The following is a 21760-nucleotide window of genomic DNA, read 5'->3' as shown; positions in this document are numbered from 1 at the left end:
TGTTTTTAAAAAAATATTTGTATGTTGCTCAAAACTTTGAACTCCACTGCACCTTGTACCCTGAAACACAAAATACGAGCTCAACGGTATTCAGGAGAAAATATAGTGTAACAAAAAAAAATTGTTTCAACTTGATGACATTTATTCAGAGTATTTACTGTCAATGATTAGTATCGTTTAAATATTTTGTGTAAAAATAGAGCAAACTGTAGCTACAAAGCCAAAATGGTTGCTGATGTTACTACCCTCTGCTAGCTTGTTACATTTTTTTCTCCATAATGACCTAATTTCAATTAAAAGATGTACAATAACAAACAGGTTAACCAACAGGGAAATAAATAGGCAATCTATCAAAATCAATCTAAACTGCATAAATTGCAGTAGAGACATAAGCTAATGTGGCTTATAACTGCCACTCGCCTATGCTAGTTGCCGTTAGCTGGACGTTAGCTAGAATTTTTAATTTAGCAGCAGAGCAGCACAGTGCCACGGTGGTTAATACTGTTGCCTTACAGCAAGAAGGTCCTGAATTTAATTCCACCATCAGGCCTGAGCTGTTTTATGTGGACTTTGCATGTGTTTGCGTGGGTTTTCTTCTGGTACAGTCCAAAATCTAAAAGTAGACAATTTTACCACTGTGAACATGTTCTCTCTTCTTTGTTCTCAAACATTGTTCTGTTATAGTGCTTATTGGGTGTTTTCCTGTCATCTTGTGGCTGCTGCTGCCTGTGGTCTCTGGAAGCAGGATTGACTCTGCTTGACATCCAACAACAGAAATCTTAGGTTAGTGTCTGAGTCCTGTTAAAAAAGGCTTGAGCTATTCAAGCTGAGAGGCTTGTTTGCACATATGCATTGTGGATAAACTTCCTGTATTTGATTGGAAACTGATGAGAGACCAGCATGCTAGGCAAGCTGCCACTAGCTCTACTTTCACTGTGCTGAGATCTGTTAGCATCTCTGCTTTGTGTGCAAACAGCATCATCATCTCAACAGATGAGTTTTCTCTTACTAACGACCTTGGTCAAAATGTGATGTAGAGAAGTTAGAGTGTGGCGCGAAATAAATTTTTATGAATTAATTGAGCACATTAGCAATGTCAGTTCCTGCCGATCATATTTCTAGTGGCTATTTTGGACGTCGTTTCATAGAAAAAGCATAACTATATTAGCTAAAACAATCACAGGTTCCCACACGTTACTATGTTCTGGCCTTAAATGACAGATTCTATCATAACACACAAACACAAAAGTCATGTCAAACAATTGTTTATTACTAATTATGGTACAAATCAATGTGACAGACTTGAAGCTTTTTTTTTAATTTTTGTTTTTTAGAAATACACAAAGTGCTGCTTAACTGACCAAACAGATATTGCTCTATAGATTACAGTTTTCAGTCTATATATAAAAACGAAAATAAAATAAATCAACCTCTGCAGGCTCTTCAGCTTTGGTTTCTAGTTCTTTGACTATGAACAAAATTTCAAGCCAGTTTGTCTGTGTTAGTAAAATTTCACAAACGTATTTAAGGGTGGTAAACAAATAATCCTAATTGAGCTAAGAGCAACATTACTGTAATCTCCTTTTTCCTCTATGTACGTCTACAGAGCTGTGGAAACTGAGAGGTGAACGTATGGCACAAAAAAAAAGAAAGAAATAATACTACAACAATATAAAAGAGATGACTCACATGTGGCTCAGGAGACCACTTCACAAAAATAAAACAATCATGTGTCACGTAATAAAAAGAAAACCCACAAGCCTCTCCTTCCCATTGAAGGTGAACATGGACACACACAGTGCAGAGTTGTCATCTTTTTCATCTTTTCTACTGACCTGCGGATGCTTGTATGGCATTTTTATGATTCTCACAAGAACAGTACTGAGGTAAACCTTGGATGAACTAATGTACAATTCTACTCTTCAATCCTTTTCTTCTCAGATTTTAAAGATTGTCAACATCATGAATCTATTTCTCTGTACAATGTGCATAACTATAGAGCTTTGGTCCAGCATTGAAAAGTTGAGCAAAGGCATGACTCCTTTCTGTGTCGTCCTTTATTTTTTGTTTTTGGTTTTGGTTACAGCTTTTATTGTTAAGCGTCACAACGGATCCACTGCTGCTTTCTAACATCTGTGCAGAGGTTTATTTCTTGGCCAAAGGTTTGCCTGAAGTTAAGTGTTTTTTTCTTCTTCTAGAAGCAAAATAAAAATGCACAAAATCTGTAAGTGTGAATGCATCGAAAAGAAAAACAAAACAAACATCTGTGAAAAGAAGTACAGCAGGAGCTGCTGTGGATGTGCAGATGAAAATTTAGTGAAATTCTCCACAGTCTGCGATTGCCTTTTCTGCCTTTTCAAGACAACCTCAGTGATTTCTTTAAAAACACAGACATGTAAAGCTTTTTCAAGTGTTTTTCTACCATTTACAGTGGGGGTGTGTTTTCCAGGCAGCGCAGAAGAACCTGGCAGTTCACAAAAAGGAGTGAAAAACTGAGATAACCAATGTGACATGAAAGGACATATATCGAGCAGACACATGATTCTGAATAAATTGCATCAAATTTCACCTCACTTCAAATTAAGTTCACTCACTCTGACATGTGACACTTATTCTCAGCATTCACCTATTTTTTTTTCATATGAGGGTTTTTGCAGGAGCCAAATATTTGCAGTGACGGTTTAAGAGGGTTTTCTTTCTCTTTTCTTTTTTTCCCCCCTGGATTATTGACATTTCTGACAAAGTAAGAGCGCGCAGGAATGGAGTGCGAATTACTCTAAAAATCAGTGGACTGAAATTGAACACTTCAAGTTAACCTCTTAAATTAAAAGGTGTAAGATAAAGGATGGTGTATTTTTTTGTTGTTGATTTTATGAGCATGACATTGACTTAGTTGAAAGGAATGCAAAATACAGTGGAAAAAGAGCAATTTGTCTTTGCAAAAGAACACACTGATGTTTGGTCAGTGGCAACAAAAAATGCTTCAACCACACGTTTGGCTCATTTCATGTAAAATAATTATGAAAATTCCGATTTTTAATGTTAATTTTGGCCTTCCTGGTGAAATTCATATACACTATCTTATCATGTGGTGCGATTTGAAGCATGCAGTAGCAAATCGGCTCAAAAAGAAAATACATTTTCATCACGGCAGACACTTTTTGGAGCTGTTTGACATGACAGTTTTGACTCTTTTTTTGTTGTTGTTTCGTTCAACTTGACCCACAGAATAAAACACTTTAGAAAAAGGGGAGAGAAAGTCGTGGGGACAGATAAATAAAAAGGTAAAATTTTCCCCCAGTCCTTGAGCTGAAGTTGTGTGTGTTCTTTGGCTATCAGGCTTTGGCAATAGAATGACACAGTAGCTCGAAACAAAGCTGCAGTAGACTTGACAGACACCGAAACCCCTCCTCCTCCTCCTCATCGTCATAGTTATCATGTGACAGTCCATAGTTTCTTAGTTTCTTTAGTCCATCCTTTGAATCCATCTCATTAACTTATTAATAAATACCTGTAAAAGTTGTACAAAGTTACACTGTGACTGAAAATATTTGCAGATGAAACACAAGTCGGAGGCAAACAACATTATTATGCAATTGTTTAACAGCAAAGGTTAAATTTTTTTTTTTATGTCCAAAAAGAGATTTTTTTTTAATCAGCGTGATTTCAATTTGAAGACAGCATTTTTCTTTTTTCCCTTTTTTAAATATTTACATACAAACAATGAAGAAAAAAGTAAGCGAGACAAAGATAAAATGTATACTCAACCTCACAGATATAGCTTAGATTCTGCCAGTACAAATGTAAAAATTTAGAGCACATTTACATTACAAAATTATTCAGATGCAACAGACTTTGGTAAATAGTGTTTCGATTTGGTATGATCTCTCTACTAAATCCCTCCTGGTGGGAACCAAAATTTGGGCGATAGTCTGGTCTGTAAGGCCAGAATCTAAAAACTCTTTGAAACAGCACACCGTATGTTTTTTACATAATTCTCAGATATTAATCTCTTTTTTCATGTTTTTGGTTTCGCCAAGGTAATTTACATAATTGTGGTAATCACACTGACAACACATAGTTTTTCGTTTGCAAACTCATGACTGTCCATCCGGGTGACTTGGGCAACATTTTGTCAGTTCTCATTTCGAGAGGAGTTCATCCACCTTTTGTTGTTTTTAATGGCTGCCACTTTTCCACTCCACTGTTTGGTCAGAGAGCTCGTTCATTTCGGGAGCTCCTCTAGAGAATCAGTGAGAGGGTCCATTGGTGCGGCAGCGCCGAGGTCGGGCTGTTTCAAACGCTTTATTGTGTTTTTCAAGGCTTGCCTCTTGTTGCAGAACCAGACACGCACCACCTCCCTGTCATAGTTCAGTTTCTCCGCTATTTCCGTCATTTCCTGTCCGGAGGGGTGCGTGTTCTTCTCAAAGTGGCTGTTGAGGATCTCGAGCGCCTGTGGGGTGAAAGAGGTCCTCCGCTTGCGTTTTTTCGAAGGTTCGCTGCCGATAAACTCAGTCAGGTTCTGCATGCCGGATCGGTGGCGGGCTTCAGCCTCGGCCATCCAGCGCTCCAGAACGGGCTTAATCTTCTGGGCGCTTTTAGGGGTGATGTCCAACTTCTCAAACCTGGCAGGATATAAAAGGCCAGGGTTCAGTTTGCCTGTAAGACTGTTACCTATAGTGTTCTCTTGGGCTTCCTGTGGTAGGAAAAAGTGGCTTCTCAGGATGGTGTGTCTGGGGAGAATTGAGAAAAAACAATCTTACTTAGGTGCCCTGCCAGAACAAGGGATAAGCTGCCTGCCTTTAAGTCTCCTCAACCAGAATGCCACAGGGACTGAGACTAACATCCAGGTGAACAAACTCTGCATCCTGCACCTGGACACACCTGAGCTGCAGCAGCTCGAGGCGATGCTTTGCCAGTGATGTGTTAATTTTCTGGACGAGGCTCTGGTTCTCTGTCCCAAACTGGCAATAGTGGAACAAGGAGATATTGCCAATGGCTAGCAATCGAAATATTTGCTCTTTTAAATATTTCTTATGAACCAAAATCACAAAACGAAAACGATCCAAATATCCAATTTCTTCTGCTCAGGTGAAATAAACCCCCACCCCACCTTCCCCCCCAAAAATCCACTTATGCATGCAGTTAAATATGGCACCATCATTTATTTACAAAAAGAGCTTGAATTATTCATCAAAATGTACATTTAATACATTTTTAACCTTTCTTTCATCTTCTAACAACCTCTCATTTTATATTTAATAAGAATACATTTACAAGTCCTGCAACTTTACTCATAATTCAGCCATTTCTCTGCATTTCTCAAGTCACAGGAAGTAAGACGAGAGGAAGGCAGAGTTTTTAAAAGCAATGCTAGCTGGCAGCTCAGCGACTGTCGGGTGCAGTTTGGACATGATATGAAGTCTGAATTAGATGATGTTTACTAAGAATGGAAGAACAGCTATTTAGGATTCAACATCATGTCATTTTGTTCAGGAGTTTGAATGGCAACAGCCCAAATATCAGTGTGTTCACTGCTTTTTTCCTTGTATGGAACTGAATAACAACAGTGCAGTTTGAGGTAGGTATTTGATATGAAAGACATGACAGAGTTCGGAAAATCTGTTAATAAACTAACAGCACATTTGCCTTTTTATTAAAGACACTAGTACTTTAACAAGTTTTTGAAAGAAATATCCATAACTGTGGACTTTGCGAGCCTTACGACAGTTTGTGTTCTGTAATCATTACAAAGTTGATCGTACGAAAATGTCCATGTTTCTAATAAAAGAAACCACAAACCGGGCAGCTAATATTTGCCGAAGATATTATTTGGACATAAAAACTTGATCCACAAAGCTGAAGTGACAATGTTTTGTGGCTATTTGTCACGTTGACAAAAAACATGAGAAGAAACGGCAGACGCTGCAGTTTTAATAAGTTTCCAACAAGTGTCCAATTACAGTACACCGCTATGAGCAGTTCCTTGACCACTAGTGATATTAGCATGGTAATTTCCATTTATTTCTTCAAAGTATGTCATAATTTTTTTAATAGCAGGTTATGGAAAGTGGCAGAAATTTAGATAGCGAGATGAGACATAACGACACACGATTCGGTTCTAATAACAGTTACTCTTAAAGGCCTTATTCCCAAACATTATGGGAACATGACAGGGACACAAGTGTTATTTTCAAATGTTTTTTAGTCTAAAAACCTACAAAGGTTAACTGTACCAAAAAAGTTGTAGTGCGGTTTTGTGGCTATTTCTCATTTTGACAAGAAAGAAAGTCACGGACACGACACTTTCAACATGTTTCCAAATGCATGTCCATTTAAAGTAGTCCAGTATCAGCAGTTTTTATTTAAGGAGAAAATCAGGATGTTTAATTACAATATTTTTATTTCTCTGGTCCAGGAAAATAAAAATCTTTATGACTTTTCTACCTCTTTCCATTAGTCTTTGCACTGGTGACTTGAGCATTCTATGGATTAACTCAGGATTTTTGCTTTTATTTGATAGCAGATTACAGAAGCAAAAATTTAGGTAGCAAGATGAAACATACCAAAATTTAGTCTCAAACCAGAGATGCTGTGGTTATGGTTTTAGTTAACCTTAAATTTAACTACATACCCAATAAATAAGGTCTACAGATGATTTGGTACTAACAACATCAACTCTTAAAACCATCACTTCCAAACATTATTGGATAAATGAGGACAGAAAGTGTTGGTTTCAAATGTTTTTCAGTGAAATAACTCTAGAAAGAAAGCTACACTGAAGCACTGCTCTCTGTGGAGCAAACAACGCAAAAAGAGACGGTTTTTAATAGCGAGGGAAACAGAGGCCCAGATGCCCATGCATGCATGAACTTTCTCTGTTTCTACACCTCGTTGGTGCATTCCTCTTTGTCGACAGGCGGTATTATTTATAACCCCGTCCTCCTCCTAAACACAGGAAAAAGAGGAGGGCTCCATACTGAGGGGAATACATTAGTAAATATGAAGAGTCACCAGAGACAGGACATTTCATGGATCAACAGGAACCGCGGATACTAAAATGAGTTGAGAGCTGCTCAGCTGGGGTATGCACTCCCCTCCTCTAGTGCATCAGCACGAGGGAGCGAGCCTCTCTGGCTCTTCTTAAAAGTACCTAAGGAGCTCTGCTTAGACATGCTGCATGTTTGGACTGAGTTACAGTTTGCTGCAGGGTTTACATTCAATACCTACAGAGAGCTATCTGAGTGGGACATACATACAATCAGGCTCGCCTCACTCTACTCTCATTTTTACATCTGGTTTATTACAAGTCCAGACTTTGTGTTCTTGTTTCCTTCTAAACTCTAAATGCAAAATTGTTGCAAAATGATGTCTCTTGACAGTTACCATCATAATTATTCAAAGACTAACACTGCTCATGTTGCTCGGCTTGTTTAGATTGATTTCGACTGTGTTGTTGTTAAGGCAAGTTTTTGCACGGCTGCATTATGTTGATGTTAAAATGTTTGGCTACTTTTGTTGAACCATTATGGAAATCTGAATTTAGTTTATAGCTATCATATGAGCCATATAAAACTATATATATGACTGGTGTTCTTCTTTCCTAAGCTTGTTATTTTTATTAACTGTTTGTTCACATCTGGATAAAAAATATGTTTAAACCATCAAATATTTTAAACCTGAGCTCAGCAGTTTGAAACAATTCAAAATATCCATCTTAAACCCTGTAATAAAAACAAAAGATAGCGATTTTATTTACTTTAAGTTTTCATTTAGCGTATTTTCCCAAAAGGGGCCACTCAGGCACATCCCTGGCTTGATGTTACCCTCATGTAAAGCCTGTGCCTGTTTAGATAAACTAATAAAGTGCCTGGAAACATTGTGAGCAATGAAAGCAGACAAGATGGAAGCATCTGTCAGTGTCTGTTCACTGTCTACGTCGGGAGCCGCAGCCCCAGAGCTACTGTGACGTCCCGTTTCCTCCTCAAACTTCATGTCTATGTTGATGTTAACTAAACTAAAGCATGTGAAGTTAGCCCCACTACTTAAAACATCTGGACATCATGTCGAGTGTCATACAAACAACAAAAAAATTGTCTTAACGGCATTAATAATAGCCCACAGAGTGTTTATTTTTGAAGCTAATGGCTTTTAATGTGTGTTATAAATATTTGAATTATGTCTGGCCGTAAATATTTCATGTGTGATTTGACGACTGTAAACATTAGTGCGGGCCTCATAAGAACCACCCGCTCCTGTAGTGTTTCACATTTTATCGGCTGTTTGATGTTGATGTGATGAAATTTTTAAAGGTGCGTGGCAGTGCCGTGTCACATAAACAGTACAGGTCATCAGCAAATGCACATGCACTTTGAAGGGACATTAAATTTAATACAGAAACAAGATTAGGGACTTTTATTGAAAGAGATGGATGCAAAACAGGAGAAGATTAGATTTGAGGAAAACAAAACCCAGTTAGCGTTAACTTCCATATCTAATCTGGACACTTAAAATACTTTTGTTTTCTATTTTACACTGTTTAGTTCTCTTTTAAAAGCAATATTTGGACACCATGTGGCCCAATTATTCTGTCTCAAAATGGAAACGTGGCTCATTTGGTATCTGCATGCAAAACGTCAGTCAAGTGGAACAACAGGAGGAACGAAACACTGATTGTCTGATAGTCTCATGAATGTATAATGTCCCATTTATGACTAAACTGTCCTCATGGAAGCAGTAAGACACGGCAGTCTTATTAATACATCATCGCCGTCAAGCTCCCTCATGTTCAGCCAGAGCGAACAGCACCGGGCCTTAGTAATTATTAAATGCTTTAAGTGCTCCGTGTAATACTTGCGTATGTATTTTGCATAAGTGACGGCCAGCTGTCATGTCAGGGGAAGGAGTTTAAGTAGAGACATGAGAGCTTCGTTTGTCAGCCAATTATGTATTTTAATATGTTAACGATGCCCGTTAAAACACGGATGAGAGCACCCGACAGCTCATTGAAGCTGCGCTGCTTTCACTGATTAGAAATACAGGTAGACAATAGTAGTCGAGTTGTTTTTATTTTTTCCCCCTGCGTTTGTCCTTACCTGCAGATGGCAGACTGGCTGTAAGCCGGCCCCTCGGCTGCGCTGAGCGCCTGGCCCACCTGAGTCTGTGTCAGGCCCAGGGACAGCCGGCGGATCTTGAATGCTTTGGCAAATTCACGAATCTCCTCCAGGTTGACCCCGTCCACCTCGCTGGGGGCGGTTTGCGGGTCTACAATACAACACACACATCTCATTTTATTAGCCCTCTGCTCACCTTATTTTTCAGAGTGAATGAGGCAAACATCCAACCATATGCGATCATGATGCCTCTAAACAACTTTAAAAAAAAATAGTCCTGCTCTGGGTCAGAACTTATTATTTCTCTCTACACATATCTGAGAAATGTTTTGAAGAATAAACTCATCTGAGGTTTGAATACAGGCGTGTTGTGGCTTTGGCTTTGGCAAGTGTAAATCTTTAATCTCACATATAAAAGCATATGGACAAAACACAGACGACACATGGCTTGTTAATTCAAAGGAAAGACAGATAGGTGCTGTGCTACTATAGCTCTCTGTATGAATACACATATATTTCGAAGCTGGCTTTCTCAGAAAAACATTAAAGAATGTATAAAGAAATTATTTCACCCATCTGACCCCCCAAGTCAACACAGTTCAAGCCTACAAAGCAGCGGCGAGCCTCGCTCACAAACGATACCCTGCTTTTACACAAAGAGAGGCTGTTTGTGAAGCTCCACATTTGAAAACTTCACTGAAGAATTTCCCCGCTAATAAAAAGTGATTTCACGTTGTACATCAATGTCAGGTGCCCTGGCATCCTGCTTACTAAAGCAAAGTTTGTGCCTCTGAATTATTCATCCTGGTCATTATCAATGAATTATTAAAGGAATCCTCCAAGCGTATTTAAGCAAAAATCTATGGGCCTGCCATCTCGCTGTGCCTCATAAGTGACGTGTAGCGTATGCGCCGTGCTCCATACGTGTGAACACACGGAGGACTCGCAGCTTCCTATCATCTTCACAGTGATGAGCATCCTCCCATCATTCCCACTGGAGCCTATTTGCGTAGCGGTTTGAAAGACTAGCGGCAGCCGGATCCATATTTTTCTTTACCCAAACACGATTTAAGATTAAAGACCTTCTCATTTACCTCACAATAATGAGAGGCCTCAAAAAAACAGACAGATTAGTGGACAAAAGGCTCAGTTTTAAAAGCACTGAAACAAAGAAAGGAAGGCTGACTTTTCTTTACAACAGTAATACACTTTTTACTCTTAATAATTACGACAGGACAAAAACAAGTGAAACAATCAATGTATCTGCTTGAAAGGAAAATTAGGAAGAAAATGCTGCCTCCATAAATTACAGGCTAGATTCGTGCTATTATGTGCCAATGTTTGTCTTTCAGTTCAGCAGAAAAATACTTCTTTTATGCTTTTATTTCTACTTGAAGTGCTAATAAGTGATGATGAAGTTTGTAGTGTAGAAATTTGGAAAACATGACTCAGAAAAGTGCGAACACCAGGCGAACCTGATGATCAGACATCCTATTTATCCGAACACGTGATTTGATCCCACGGGCCTCTGCAATCGCAAAAAGGTTTAGGCTATTTAAGCATCTTTGTTCTGGAAGCAGCTGTATGGATATGATGTAAAACAATGTTATTGTTGTTGCTTACGGTGATGAATCTACAGTATCTGCTTAATAGTACTCTGATTAACTGTTTCCTTTTCACAAAACCCAATAATGTCTACTTCAAATTAGGAAGGTGATCAATGATCATTACTCCTCCAAATAGCTGTCTGATCGCAATATATGCATCCGCACCTGCATTAGCTTAAATGAATCCAAACACTCTTCCAGATTATATTAAGGAGAGCACTTTTTTCTGCTTCAGTAGCTTAGCTGTCCTTCTCCACTCCAAATAAAAAAAATTAAAACAAACTCAATAAAAAATATTGCTGGCGTTAGTCCTTCTATTAAAAGAAATCCTGAGGTTTTCGATCTGTTTCTGGCACTTTGTTTTTGGCCAGCGAATGCTTCTGTCGCTCTGATTCTGTCACGGGATTTTGCTTTGCCTATGAATGCTGTAAGTGATATTGAGAGGAAGTGATATGGCTCGCACTCAGCATAAAACATTAATTTCATTTACCATACAAGTGGCCCGCTATGATTTTTGTCCTCATAAGATATTTTCTGAGCTGCAAGTAAACATAAACTAAACACAAGGTCCACAACAAGTTGATCAATGGCGACTTTTTTTTAAATTAGATTCAGTGGCATTGTAGCTGCCTTTGAAATGAGTTTACATGGAGCTTAAGAGAATCGACTCTGACAAATGAAATTTATCTGAATAAAACAGAGTTTTTAAAGGCAATAGCTGCACGCTGACAGGCTGTGGACCAGTGATTTATAAGGCCCTGCCAAAGCCCACGCGCTGGCAGAATGAAACTTATGCTCATTTTACATAACAGACGCCAGTTTGGATTGTCTAATAAACCAAAGAAATGACAGTAAAGGAAAAAATAAAACAATCCTAGCAGGCAGGGATCAGTCAAAAGCTGTCTACACTGAGAGTAATGAAGATGTGAAGTAGCGATGCTAAAGGTTTGTTTATTAAAATTAGAAAAAAAGGAGAAACATGTAGTTAATGCAGCAACGCAGACTTTGTTTTTATTTTCTCTGGTTTTAATATATTTGTTTCTGAGATTTCTGTCATTGATGTTGCAGTATTGGGCAAAAAATTTAAATTAACATCTCTTTCAGTGATTCTATTTATTTGAAAGGGACTATTTGTTAAATAGTTTTCTATTATATATATTTATTCTGTTCATATTAGATTGCAACAGTTTCCAAGTTTGAGTTTGTGTCAGCTTATGTTGACTCCTGATCGTTAAATCTTTTTATTATTGGTTATTCATATATAAATCCAGCTGCTTTAAATTCCAACTAGAACACCAAATGTTTTAATCCGCAGCTTTAAATTTTGTTCTCAATTTTGGTTTCTGTGTTGGATTTCCTTGTTTTGGTTTGGTTTTGATTGTTTAAAAATGCTGCTTTAGATCAGTTTTTAGTAGTCGTGTGTTATTGCGACTGGTACACGCCCATTTTATGGTTTTGTTTGCCCTGTGTTTTTAGCCTTTTATTAGGTAGTTGTTTTTGATTTTACTGTCATAAAATGAAAACTCTACAATGTTTTTATAAGGTATTATATGTGCATAAATGCTAGGCAATGTACTGCCATAGTATTGATGTACAGTATAGATGAGAACCTTCAGATGTACCTGTTTACCACATCAGGTTGCTCAGTTTGCAGACAGAGATTTTGTGTATTACAGAACGTTATGGTTGGTATTTCTTAAACTGCAAGTTCAGAGCATAGTCAAACTCTTATGGTTTTTTTATATATAGTTCAATAATGGCACTATTCTCTGTTTTTAATCATATTTATGCATTTTAAGGTTGTTTTTTAGTTCTTGCCTTCGCTTAGATGCTGACTTCATTAAGGTAGTATTTGGGAGAAGGCGTTTTTTTTCTTATTTTCTTTATTTCATTTTATCATTGTGACATGCTTATCTTCTCTCAGTTTTACTAAATTCTGTTGACATCTAAATATATTATTTCTACTTTTATTTCCTTATAAATGGACTTATATTGAGCAAAAACGTTAAATAAACATATAATAAATAAAGATTGTAGGTATAGAACAATGCAATAATGTAATGCAACCACACAAAGCATTTGATATAGACCTTTGTAGAGACCTTTGTCACAAAGCGCTGAGATGTGAACTAACACACGGAATGTTGTTACTTTTATTCTTTAAGAAAATAAGAGCATGCCTCAACTTGAAATAAAAACATCTCTGACAACTGGAGAAATCCGCAGTGTTATGTGGACTGAAACACTGGGGATAATGACAACACATTGCTCTTTCAGCGATCGACAACCTTCCACCTCGGCTGTATTGAATGACAAAAAAATATTTCCATGGCTACGTTCCGCTAGTTGTGTAATTCCTCTCGTTATAAATCACATTATAAAGCGCTGTGTTTCTCTGAGCTGTGTTGGACACTTACTGCTGACCAGCTGCCCCACGCTGAGAGCCGAGGAAGAGGAGGAGGTGGAGGAGGAAGAAGAGGCCTGGTGGAGAGGACTCTGTCTGTGGGGCATGTGGAGCAGGTTGGGCTGAGATGATGCGGGGCCTGTCTGACCCTGCTGAGCCTGAGGCAGCTGGACACAAACACAGAGAGAGAGAGAGAGAGAGAGCTGACACGATACACTGACAGCATGTTTTACTCTCTGTGCACATCGTCACAATAATCAGAATTTACAGTAATCATGTCATTATGGTGATTGGGCCACAATATCAAATCTAATCAATTAATCAGCAGCTATTAAATTAGCCACTTAGAAGGTGAATATAATTAGATTTATCTTGTACCTGATGATTACTGCCTGCAGTATTTGCACTGACAGAGCAAACTATAGTGCCAATAGTCTGCTCAATAGACTAGAGCAGTAGTTTACCACTGTATTTGGCAGTGAGGGTCTAAAAGGAAGCTTGTTCAGCTCAGGCACTCCACTGTCTCTGTGAGCTTTATAATCGCCTATCTGCAGAAAAACAATTAAGAATCTTCTTCTGCTCGTCATCTTGATGCTAATAACGGCAGCCTGAATCCAAAATAAAAACATGTGGACACAGCAGTCCCCGTATCAAACATAATTCATGATCTGCAGGCTACGTGCTCTGATGGAAAAAAAAAGAAACAGTGTATTTTCATGTTTTATGCACATTTGAATTGCTTTTACAAGATCAAGATGGTGTGTCTCCACTCTTAAAAGCTGTCTCCGCCATAAACTGGGCAGGCTTCTTCTTCTCCTTCTGTGCTATTAATTATTTTCTCTGTGGCATGTGTTTGTTTGGATGGTGGGGGGTGTCAACAGCAATGCACACACTGTCAGGACTGTTGACAGGCTCAGAGAATTATCTAGCTTCACTGGAAATATTCGAGACTGCAGGCTCTGACAACCGTAAATTATGCCCGCGGAACAATGTGTACATGCGGGGCTTTGAAGTGGAGACAAAAGCATAAACATTATTACAAATGCATTAATTCATTCAAGAGTATGATCTGCCATTCTCGGGGGGGAGGGACCCACAATTCGGTGTCCGCCCGCTAAGAGTTCATCCATCCTGGACTGTAGAGGCCTTCAATGTGAACCTTTACCCTATAATTCAGCCCTGACATCATCATTATCAAGTCAATAACTTTTCACTGTCGGCGTGAATGCATCTGGTGCTGCACGCGGAGGTGTTTGCTCGAGTGTTCCTACTTACAGTGTGAACTCAAAAAAAAGGGAAAAACAGAGCTGGGTTTTTGTGTGTCTCTCTTTAAATAAAACAAAATATTTCATGTTCAGGTCAGAAAGGACAAATCGTAAGGATGGAGAGTGTGACTGAGGCAGGAGGAGGAGGGTGAGTGAAACGGAAAGCAGGTGGAAAACAGAGTGAGGAGTGTTTCAGTTTTAAGTGGGGTGATGAAAAGTGGTGTGTTTTTTTTCTTATGTTGGGCTCTGCAGGGGTTTAGCAGTCTCGCTGAGACTGAAGCTGAAAGGTTGGTTGACAAGCACGCACACACACACATGTGTGCATTGTGAAAATTGTACCAGGAGCTACAATTTTCCAAGTGGAGTGATGCAAATGAGCATTATGAGTGTTGAAGCGGGAAAAATATGAGGTGTTTATCATAAAACAGAGCTGCCTTGGCTTTTGCTTTCATGAATAAACAGGCTAACTCTAGTTTGACTCCACTAGGTGTTGCTCATTCGACGGTTTTTAAAACACAGCTCGTGATCACTTGAGGAGTACGAGTTTAAGAATGTAATAAGCTGCTCTGCAAGCCTTCCTCCTTTTTATACGTGTGTGTGAGAGAGTGTTTGTACATGAGCATATATGTTACCTGCTGTCCAGGCTTGATTGGTGACAGCGTGATTCCCTGGGTGTTGATGACAGGCAGGATCTGATTGCCGATCACTGTGGCGATGATCTGGCCTTGAGCGTTGGTCAGAAGCTGAGGTGTAATTGGCTGTACCTGCAGTGCTGGGTTGCCACCCCCTGATTGGCTGGAGGGCCCTGCAGAGTTGGGCATCAGTGGGATTGTTCCAATTATCTACAAAGGGGGTAAGAGAGGAGACAAAATCAGCTGGGTGGTTTTAAAAAGTAGAAAGAGCGGAGAGGCTAAACGCTACTGGAGGTATCAGTTGTAATGATATCTACTGCTGTGAGTCTTTAGGCTTTTTTTTTATGTGTTTCTGATTGGAAATGAAGTCTAAACTGGTCATATCTCATGTTATGTGGTTAATGAGAGCGCTCTGCTTTTGAGCTGGTCTGTTTGTGATTCGGGGAGGAAAAAACATGCAGAAGTGTCCACTGATCATCTGTCACTGAGGTGGTTTTACAGCCTAGAGCAAGTGAAGCCAAAGCAGACTGCTGGGAGCGCACTGCAAAGGTCAGCGCTGAATACCTGTGTGTGTGATGGTGCACACCACTGAGTGTATTATCCATCACCAGGCCAAGACTGGGATGATTGTGAGTGTGTGTGTGTGTGTGTGTGTGTGTGTGTTTGTGCTTAAGTGTCTTTGTCTGTCTCTGGTGAGAAGCAGTGAGGCTGCTGAGAGACAGAGACCCCCATTTCACCCACTCACACACACACCAGGCCAGGCAGGAAGAAGTAGAGAGAACAAGTAAGAAAAGAAACAATAAGAGGAGAGAAGAGGAGCAGCAGAGAGTGAGACAGGACCCCGTGTCTCTAATTCAACTCTCAGGGTCCCAGGGGTACTTCACCCCTCCTCCTCCCTCCCTCCATCCCCTGCTCTCCTCTCCTCTGTGGCTGTAATCAGGAAGGGCAGATCAAAGGGGGCAGCAGAGTGTCACTGCAACATTTTAGCTCTCAGAGCTGCCAGAGTGTGGCCAAGAGTGGCGCTTTAGGGGGGACTTAGCGCCTCTTCACCATGATGAAGGTTAATGTCATCTGGGGACTGGTTCTGGGCAGCTCCTGAGCAGCAGTCGCCCTGGCCCCCCCGCTGGCCGCCCTCCTCCACCAAGCCTCATTACACCAGAGAGCAGCTCAACACGGATGAGACGCCCATCATTCTAAATTCTGTTATTTGGCAACCGGGCAAAGAGCTACTTTTGCTAAGATTGCACTGTCTTGGACGCTTTCTTTTTATGTTTATATTTCAGTCCGAACTTCTGCACCTCAGCCCAGAGCAAAGCAGAGGCACAGTCTTCTCTGGTCCCTAGCTCCTGTTTCCACCACCGCTAATGTGTTTTAGCGCACGGTCCGCCTCCCGCTACCCCCGTCTCTTTGACATAATAGGGAGGGATCAGCGAGAGAAAGGTGGGCCGACAATCTGTAATTCATCCCTGCCACGGCTCATTTGCTTACGTTGCTTCGCATTAGGGGAGAGATAATTTATCTCTCTCTCCGCGCTGGCTTTACAAATTCCCTGTAATGCTCTTCTGCCACTTAGCATATTTTATTGCCCTGCCTGACGCTTGTGTCTCCTGAGTCCCACTGATCCCGCTTTGCATGCCACGGTGGCAGGGAACTTGTTCCGCTCAATTATTCATCGTCATTGGACTAAGTGGTTGTTCTATAAGCATAATAAAAGAGCAGGCGACTGACAGCTTAGCTCTCATCCCAGTCCCGCTATGCCATCCTTCACCATCTGCATATCTCAGGCAGATGTTTCGTGGCGCTGTCACAACTCTTCACTCAGGCTGGAAGGGCAGGGCAGGGATGTGACAGTGTAGTGAAGTACCTCGGTGTTAACTTATGGTCAGGAGGGAGGGCTTTGTTGTATAAGCTTATGGGAAGTCCTGAATCAACTAATCCTATTTATTTTTCATTTCTGAGCACTGAGCCTCAATGATTTTTTTATGACCACAATTAATCTTTTAGCAGTGAGTGTTGAGCAGAACGCTTTGGTCAAAGGCCATCATTTAACCGTAATGCAAGAGACACTTTGTTATAGTAGAGCAAAATGAACCTCTCCTTTTCCTTATTTACCTTAAAAAACACGAGTCCCAAACAATTAGGTCAGTTTATGTGTGAGTAATCTCTGTCAGTCAAAACAACATTTTTCCTTCTAATCATTATCACTCCTCAGGAAACACCTGGAAAAAATGCACCTTTTCCTCCTCAGACACAGTTGTTATAGTTTCTTCAGTTCTCCTGCTTTTTTGCCTTAGCGGTGCAGGCTTGGTTATTGGAACAACTTTTTCCATATATAACAAAATGTGGGGATGGCATCGTGCAGACTGCAGGTAGCAAGCATAAGTTAATTGGTTGTGAACAAAAGTGAGTGGTGCACGTTTTACAAATTGAAAGCTACATTTTTTCCAAAACATACTTCTACACACGAGTGAATGAGTGAATGATGTTGTCTTTGGCAGTGAGCATAGAAGCCCCACCCACCAGCACTTCAGATCTTCTGTTTGTAAGGGACAGCCAATCAGAAGAAAGGTGGCTTAAAGAGCAGGGGGAGGGAGCTGAACTATGATTCAACCAAAGTTACTCTAGCAGTGAAGCTAGAAAATGTTTTCATGTGACAAACTAATTTATCTAGTTAACAGCACAGTTAAAGTCCTGTGTTTGAGTCTTTTTAGCAATTGCTAAAGCTATTATGATAATATATTTATATATGAAGCTACTCTGCTCATGTTTTCCGACTGTGTACTTCCAAACCTGCAGTCCCCTGAAGCAACCAGAAGTGAATTCTCTTACTCTACAGCTAGCCTGAATTTCATGGATAAATAAAATCATTTCCTATTTGAAAATGTCCAACTGTCGGTTTCTTTCATCACACAACCATTTCATAAATAAGCAGCCTTCAGGTACTCCTCCCATTGACTGCTAACTCCCTCTCCTCGCATGCCTTTCCGTTTTCTCACCTTTATTTGGCTTCCCATGTTTGCTTCCCTTTCCAGTTCGTGGAATGACATGTGAGAAACATGCCGCTATCCACACAGCAGAACTCATTAAGATTATGCTGCTCTTGTTTCCGCAGAAATGCCATCTCATCTCTCCGGCCAGGGCAATCTGTGTCTTTAGCCATGGTGGCCAGGCAATATCTCTGCCCATTTTCTCTCCACCACTGTTCATGCAGTGAATTGAAACTCGGGAAGAGAAAATGTTTGGGAAGTTTGGACTTGTGTCAACATACAAGTCTAAAGAAAGCTAACACTTACAGCAAATTAAAGCTTCAAACAGCAGACTAATAATGGTGCACCACAGAAGATATTTCCTGTTTCCTATCTGTCTCTATTCTATCTCTATTTCTTGTATTCATATACAATTAACTCTATATGGTATTGTGGCTCAGCTTCATCTGTTTTAACTAACTTTGCAGGTTAACAGCAAGTGCAACTCTTACCTGTTGCGTCAGTACATGATGTGAAAGGTAGAAGATGCTGGGAGAGATGTGAGGGAAGATGTTCATGCACAAAGCCAAGGAACCTGTCCTAATCATACCAGGATCATTTCAGGGTTTAAGTCAGGAAACAGCCCTTAATGTCCCCAGTGCTCAATGCAATTTTAACTGCATTTTAAAACAGCGAGAAAAGAATTTGCACCGAAGAGAAGAGGTTCACAAAACGGCCAGAGATTTGTTAAAAAAAAAAAAAAAAGATCTCAGGAGTGACAGTGACTTAATAATTGTGCCTTTTATCCGCAGCTGTTAATCACTGTTGCAGAGGCAGTGAGGATAAAAGAGCCTCATTGATTTCCCTTGGAGAATAAAAAAAAGCTTGGGCCAATATAATTAAGATTTAAAAACATACTGAACTCCAAACATCCACCAGGTCTGACACTTCTCAAGGTTCTCAGAGCGCTTGCTTATGAAAAGGTCTTTTGGGAGAGTTGGCAGAGGAGGTGGCACAGAGGCACAATTTAAATTCAAGGAAAGGTAACTTTTTACTCATGTATTACAGACATGACACATAACTTGTCCCTAAATTCAGTTTAAGACATATCTTAAAGATAATAGCTGCTCTCTAGTAAAGACAAAATAAAGCCGCTGTGTGTGTTTGTTAGACCTCCAGCCTTGTTTGAGGTATGCATTAGCCTGTATAATATCTTCTGTGGTTGGGGGGAAGGAGGAGCAGGACCTTCTGATAGGGCAGTGCATGTTTCAGAGCCCTCCGTCTGAATAATGCTGCGGAATAATGAGGTGGGGAGCAAAGGATGTAGCCTAAGGCTTTGACCGTCTCTGTGACCTGATTATGTCAGGGAGTGTCAGCCACCAAGACACTACAAAAGCACAGAGCATCCCGTCAAGTCCATATCCACAGTGATCTGTTCCCAGTGCTCCAGGCACCTTGTGAGCCAGGGAAGTCCATACTGTCTCATTAGCAACGTTTAGCATCAAGAGTTCGGACACACTTTACTATACGCAGTGAAGCGCGGTCGAACTGGTGGCTCTGAAATGCTCCTGCAGTCGGTTAATTTTAAAATCCAGCATGTTTTTGTGCTAAGAAATGTTTCAACATCAGCATACCGTGCAAGTGTGAAACAGTGATGAAACAGGGGTTAAAGTAAATAACACGATGTGGCACGAAAGGGCACGCGGTCCATACAATCTTCCTTTAATATGTGCTGTGTGCACCTGAGATAAGATGATTCATTAGATAAGGCCCTGCAATGACAAGCGTCATCGTTCAAGCCTCTGGCTACTGATGGAACAATTCTGCAGCCACCCTGTGAATATGACAAGGTCAGCATTTTGCTGCGCGTGAGGATAAAAGAAGGAAGGGTTTTGTTTATTCCCAAAATGCTTAACATGATGTGGGGTGGCTACTGGATTGTAGACAAACAACTTTAAGACTAGCTACTAGAAGTCTGCATGGAAAGATCAGACGGTTTATTCTGAGCTGCACTTTTTCATACGTGATAGATGAACTCCCAGCATCTTCTAGAGCTCTCTGGAGTTTTTATTCAGTCCTATATTTAAGCTCGTTGCACTCACCTGTCCTTGTGCGTTGGTGACCAGCTGCCCGGTGGCCCCTTGCAGGTTTGACAGGGCGTTGCCAAACACCTGTGAGCCGGCGATGGATCCCATGGCTGCTGCTGCCGCTACCGCCGCCTGGCTGGCCAGAGGATTCATCTGGAGAGGGCGAAGACATTGTTTGATGGCACCGGTGCAGATGTTTACAGCACAATACAGATTCCTACAGATGCAGGTTTACAGGCGTCACACTTTTGTTTATTGTTTGTGGGGCCAGAATAGGCCAACTGCAGTGAGGGCTGCACAGTCCATCATATAGTTCCCAGAGGTCTGTGCTCCTGGACCCAGTGGGAGGCTCGAGGGTAGGGAGGAGCAGCGAAAACAGGAGGGCGGTTGTGAATAAGTGGCCATTTTACCACTCTAAGTGCTTTCTCTGGCCCCCGGGGCTCCCCGCGGGCCGAGCCGAGTCTTTCCACCCGCAGCAATGACCCAACAGCTTCCCGCTCTCACAATAGAGCCAGGCGGCGTGGCCATGCATCACTGTATCGTAAAACCGCTTCAATATGCTTCGACTCAGAAATCCTCTGACTCACTGTTACAGCTGAAGCAGAGGAGGGTTAAAATGACCGTCTTTGCCCTCGCTGTAATGGACTCATCTGGTCTGGCCTGTGGTTGTGAAAAGAGGCTCGGTGCATCAGGGAGAGGTTGTAGAGCTCTGCCACATTGCTGAGATTACCCATATAAATCAAGCTAACCACTTATTAGGGGGCTGAAAATGCACTGCTGATTTGGTTGTAGTGCAGCAGAGCAAAGTCTTATTAGGTTGAGTAAGTAGATCAAAGACCAAGAAGAGATAAGAGACCTCCCAATTACTCAACAGAATAGAGAAATAATAGAAACACTGCTTAAGAAGCAGGCTGCCCGCTCCCCGCTGCTAATGCTGGTCGGGTACATGTTTAAATTAAAAGCAGGGTTTATTTACGAGATTTAAAATACAGCGTGCTGCGACAAAAAGTCTCCCCAGAAACATCAACTTTTCCACACTTTCTCTGCAGCGAATTCAGCTCTGTTCATGTGAGATCACCCAGTCGCCATTCATCTTTTACCGTACCCCACCACCATATATATATTATTACACTTTTCGAAATCAAATGATGAAAAAATGCCACCGAGCGATCGATACTTTTTCATTGACAGTAAAGGTTAAGCACATTAAGAATGACACTGCATTTGTCTTATGAAATCATATTTCATGTTGGTGGCCTCAAATTGGCCGTGATTGATATTGCCTCCTCTCGTCTGAAAGTCATCCAGTTTTTCCTCGATAATCGCAAGATTGTCTTTTATGTGTCCAGCAGTTGTTCTTTGGATATTAGAACATCTCAAAACGCTGAAAAACTGCACGCCTACTTTTAGCTCTATATATGTAGCATAAGAGAATTCAAGCTGAAATAAAGACTAACATAAGCAGCACAGCTACAGCACATCGACTACAGGCAGGATTATCTGAGTTTACAGTGCTGCTACATTAAAGAGCATCAATGTACAGAAGCAACAATGGGAGGTGCATGTACGTATCATATGGCAGCCAGTATTTCTTACACAATGTGTCATTTTTAGTATGTTTGAATCTCCATTATGTCTCCATTAGAAGATAAAAAACAAGAGTAAGACTTTACTCTTATATTTTCT

At 40.6% G+C, this 21760-nt stretch overlaps 1 protein-coding gene across 4 annotated transcripts in view; it reads right to left on the bottom strand.

Moving 5' to 3' along the window:
- Nucleotides 1-1425: 1425 nt before the first annotated feature.
- Nucleotides 1426-21760, bottom strand: part of pou6f2 (POU class 6 homeobox 2) — a 78749-nt gene continuing 58414 nt past the window's right edge. For all 4 annotated transcript variants that reach the window (XM_085172611.1, XM_085172612.1, XM_085172614.1 and 1 more), the window contains 5 exons: nt 20090-20227; nt 15022-15231; nt 13138-13291; nt 9096-9264; nt 1426-4733 (listed from right to left, as the gene is read on the bottom strand). In XM_085172611.1, the coding sequence (XP_085028737.1) occupies nt 4226-4733; nt 9096-9264; nt 13138-13291; nt 15022-15231; nt 20090-20227 (1179 nt within the window). In that variant the 3' untranslated portion in view covers nt 1426-4225. The remainder of the gene's footprint in view (nt 4734-9095; nt 9265-13137; nt 13292-15021; nt 15232-20089; nt 20228-21760) is intronic.

Source organism: Neolamprologus multifasciatus, chromosome 9, assembly GCF_963576455.1.
Source record: "Neolamprologus multifasciatus chromosome 9, fNeoMul1.2, whole genome shotgun sequence".
Classification (NCBI taxonomy): Eukaryota; Metazoa; Chordata; class Actinopteri; order Cichliformes; family Cichlidae; genus Neolamprologus; species Neolamprologus multifasciatus.
This window is presented reverse-complemented; position numbering and strand designations above follow the sequence as displayed.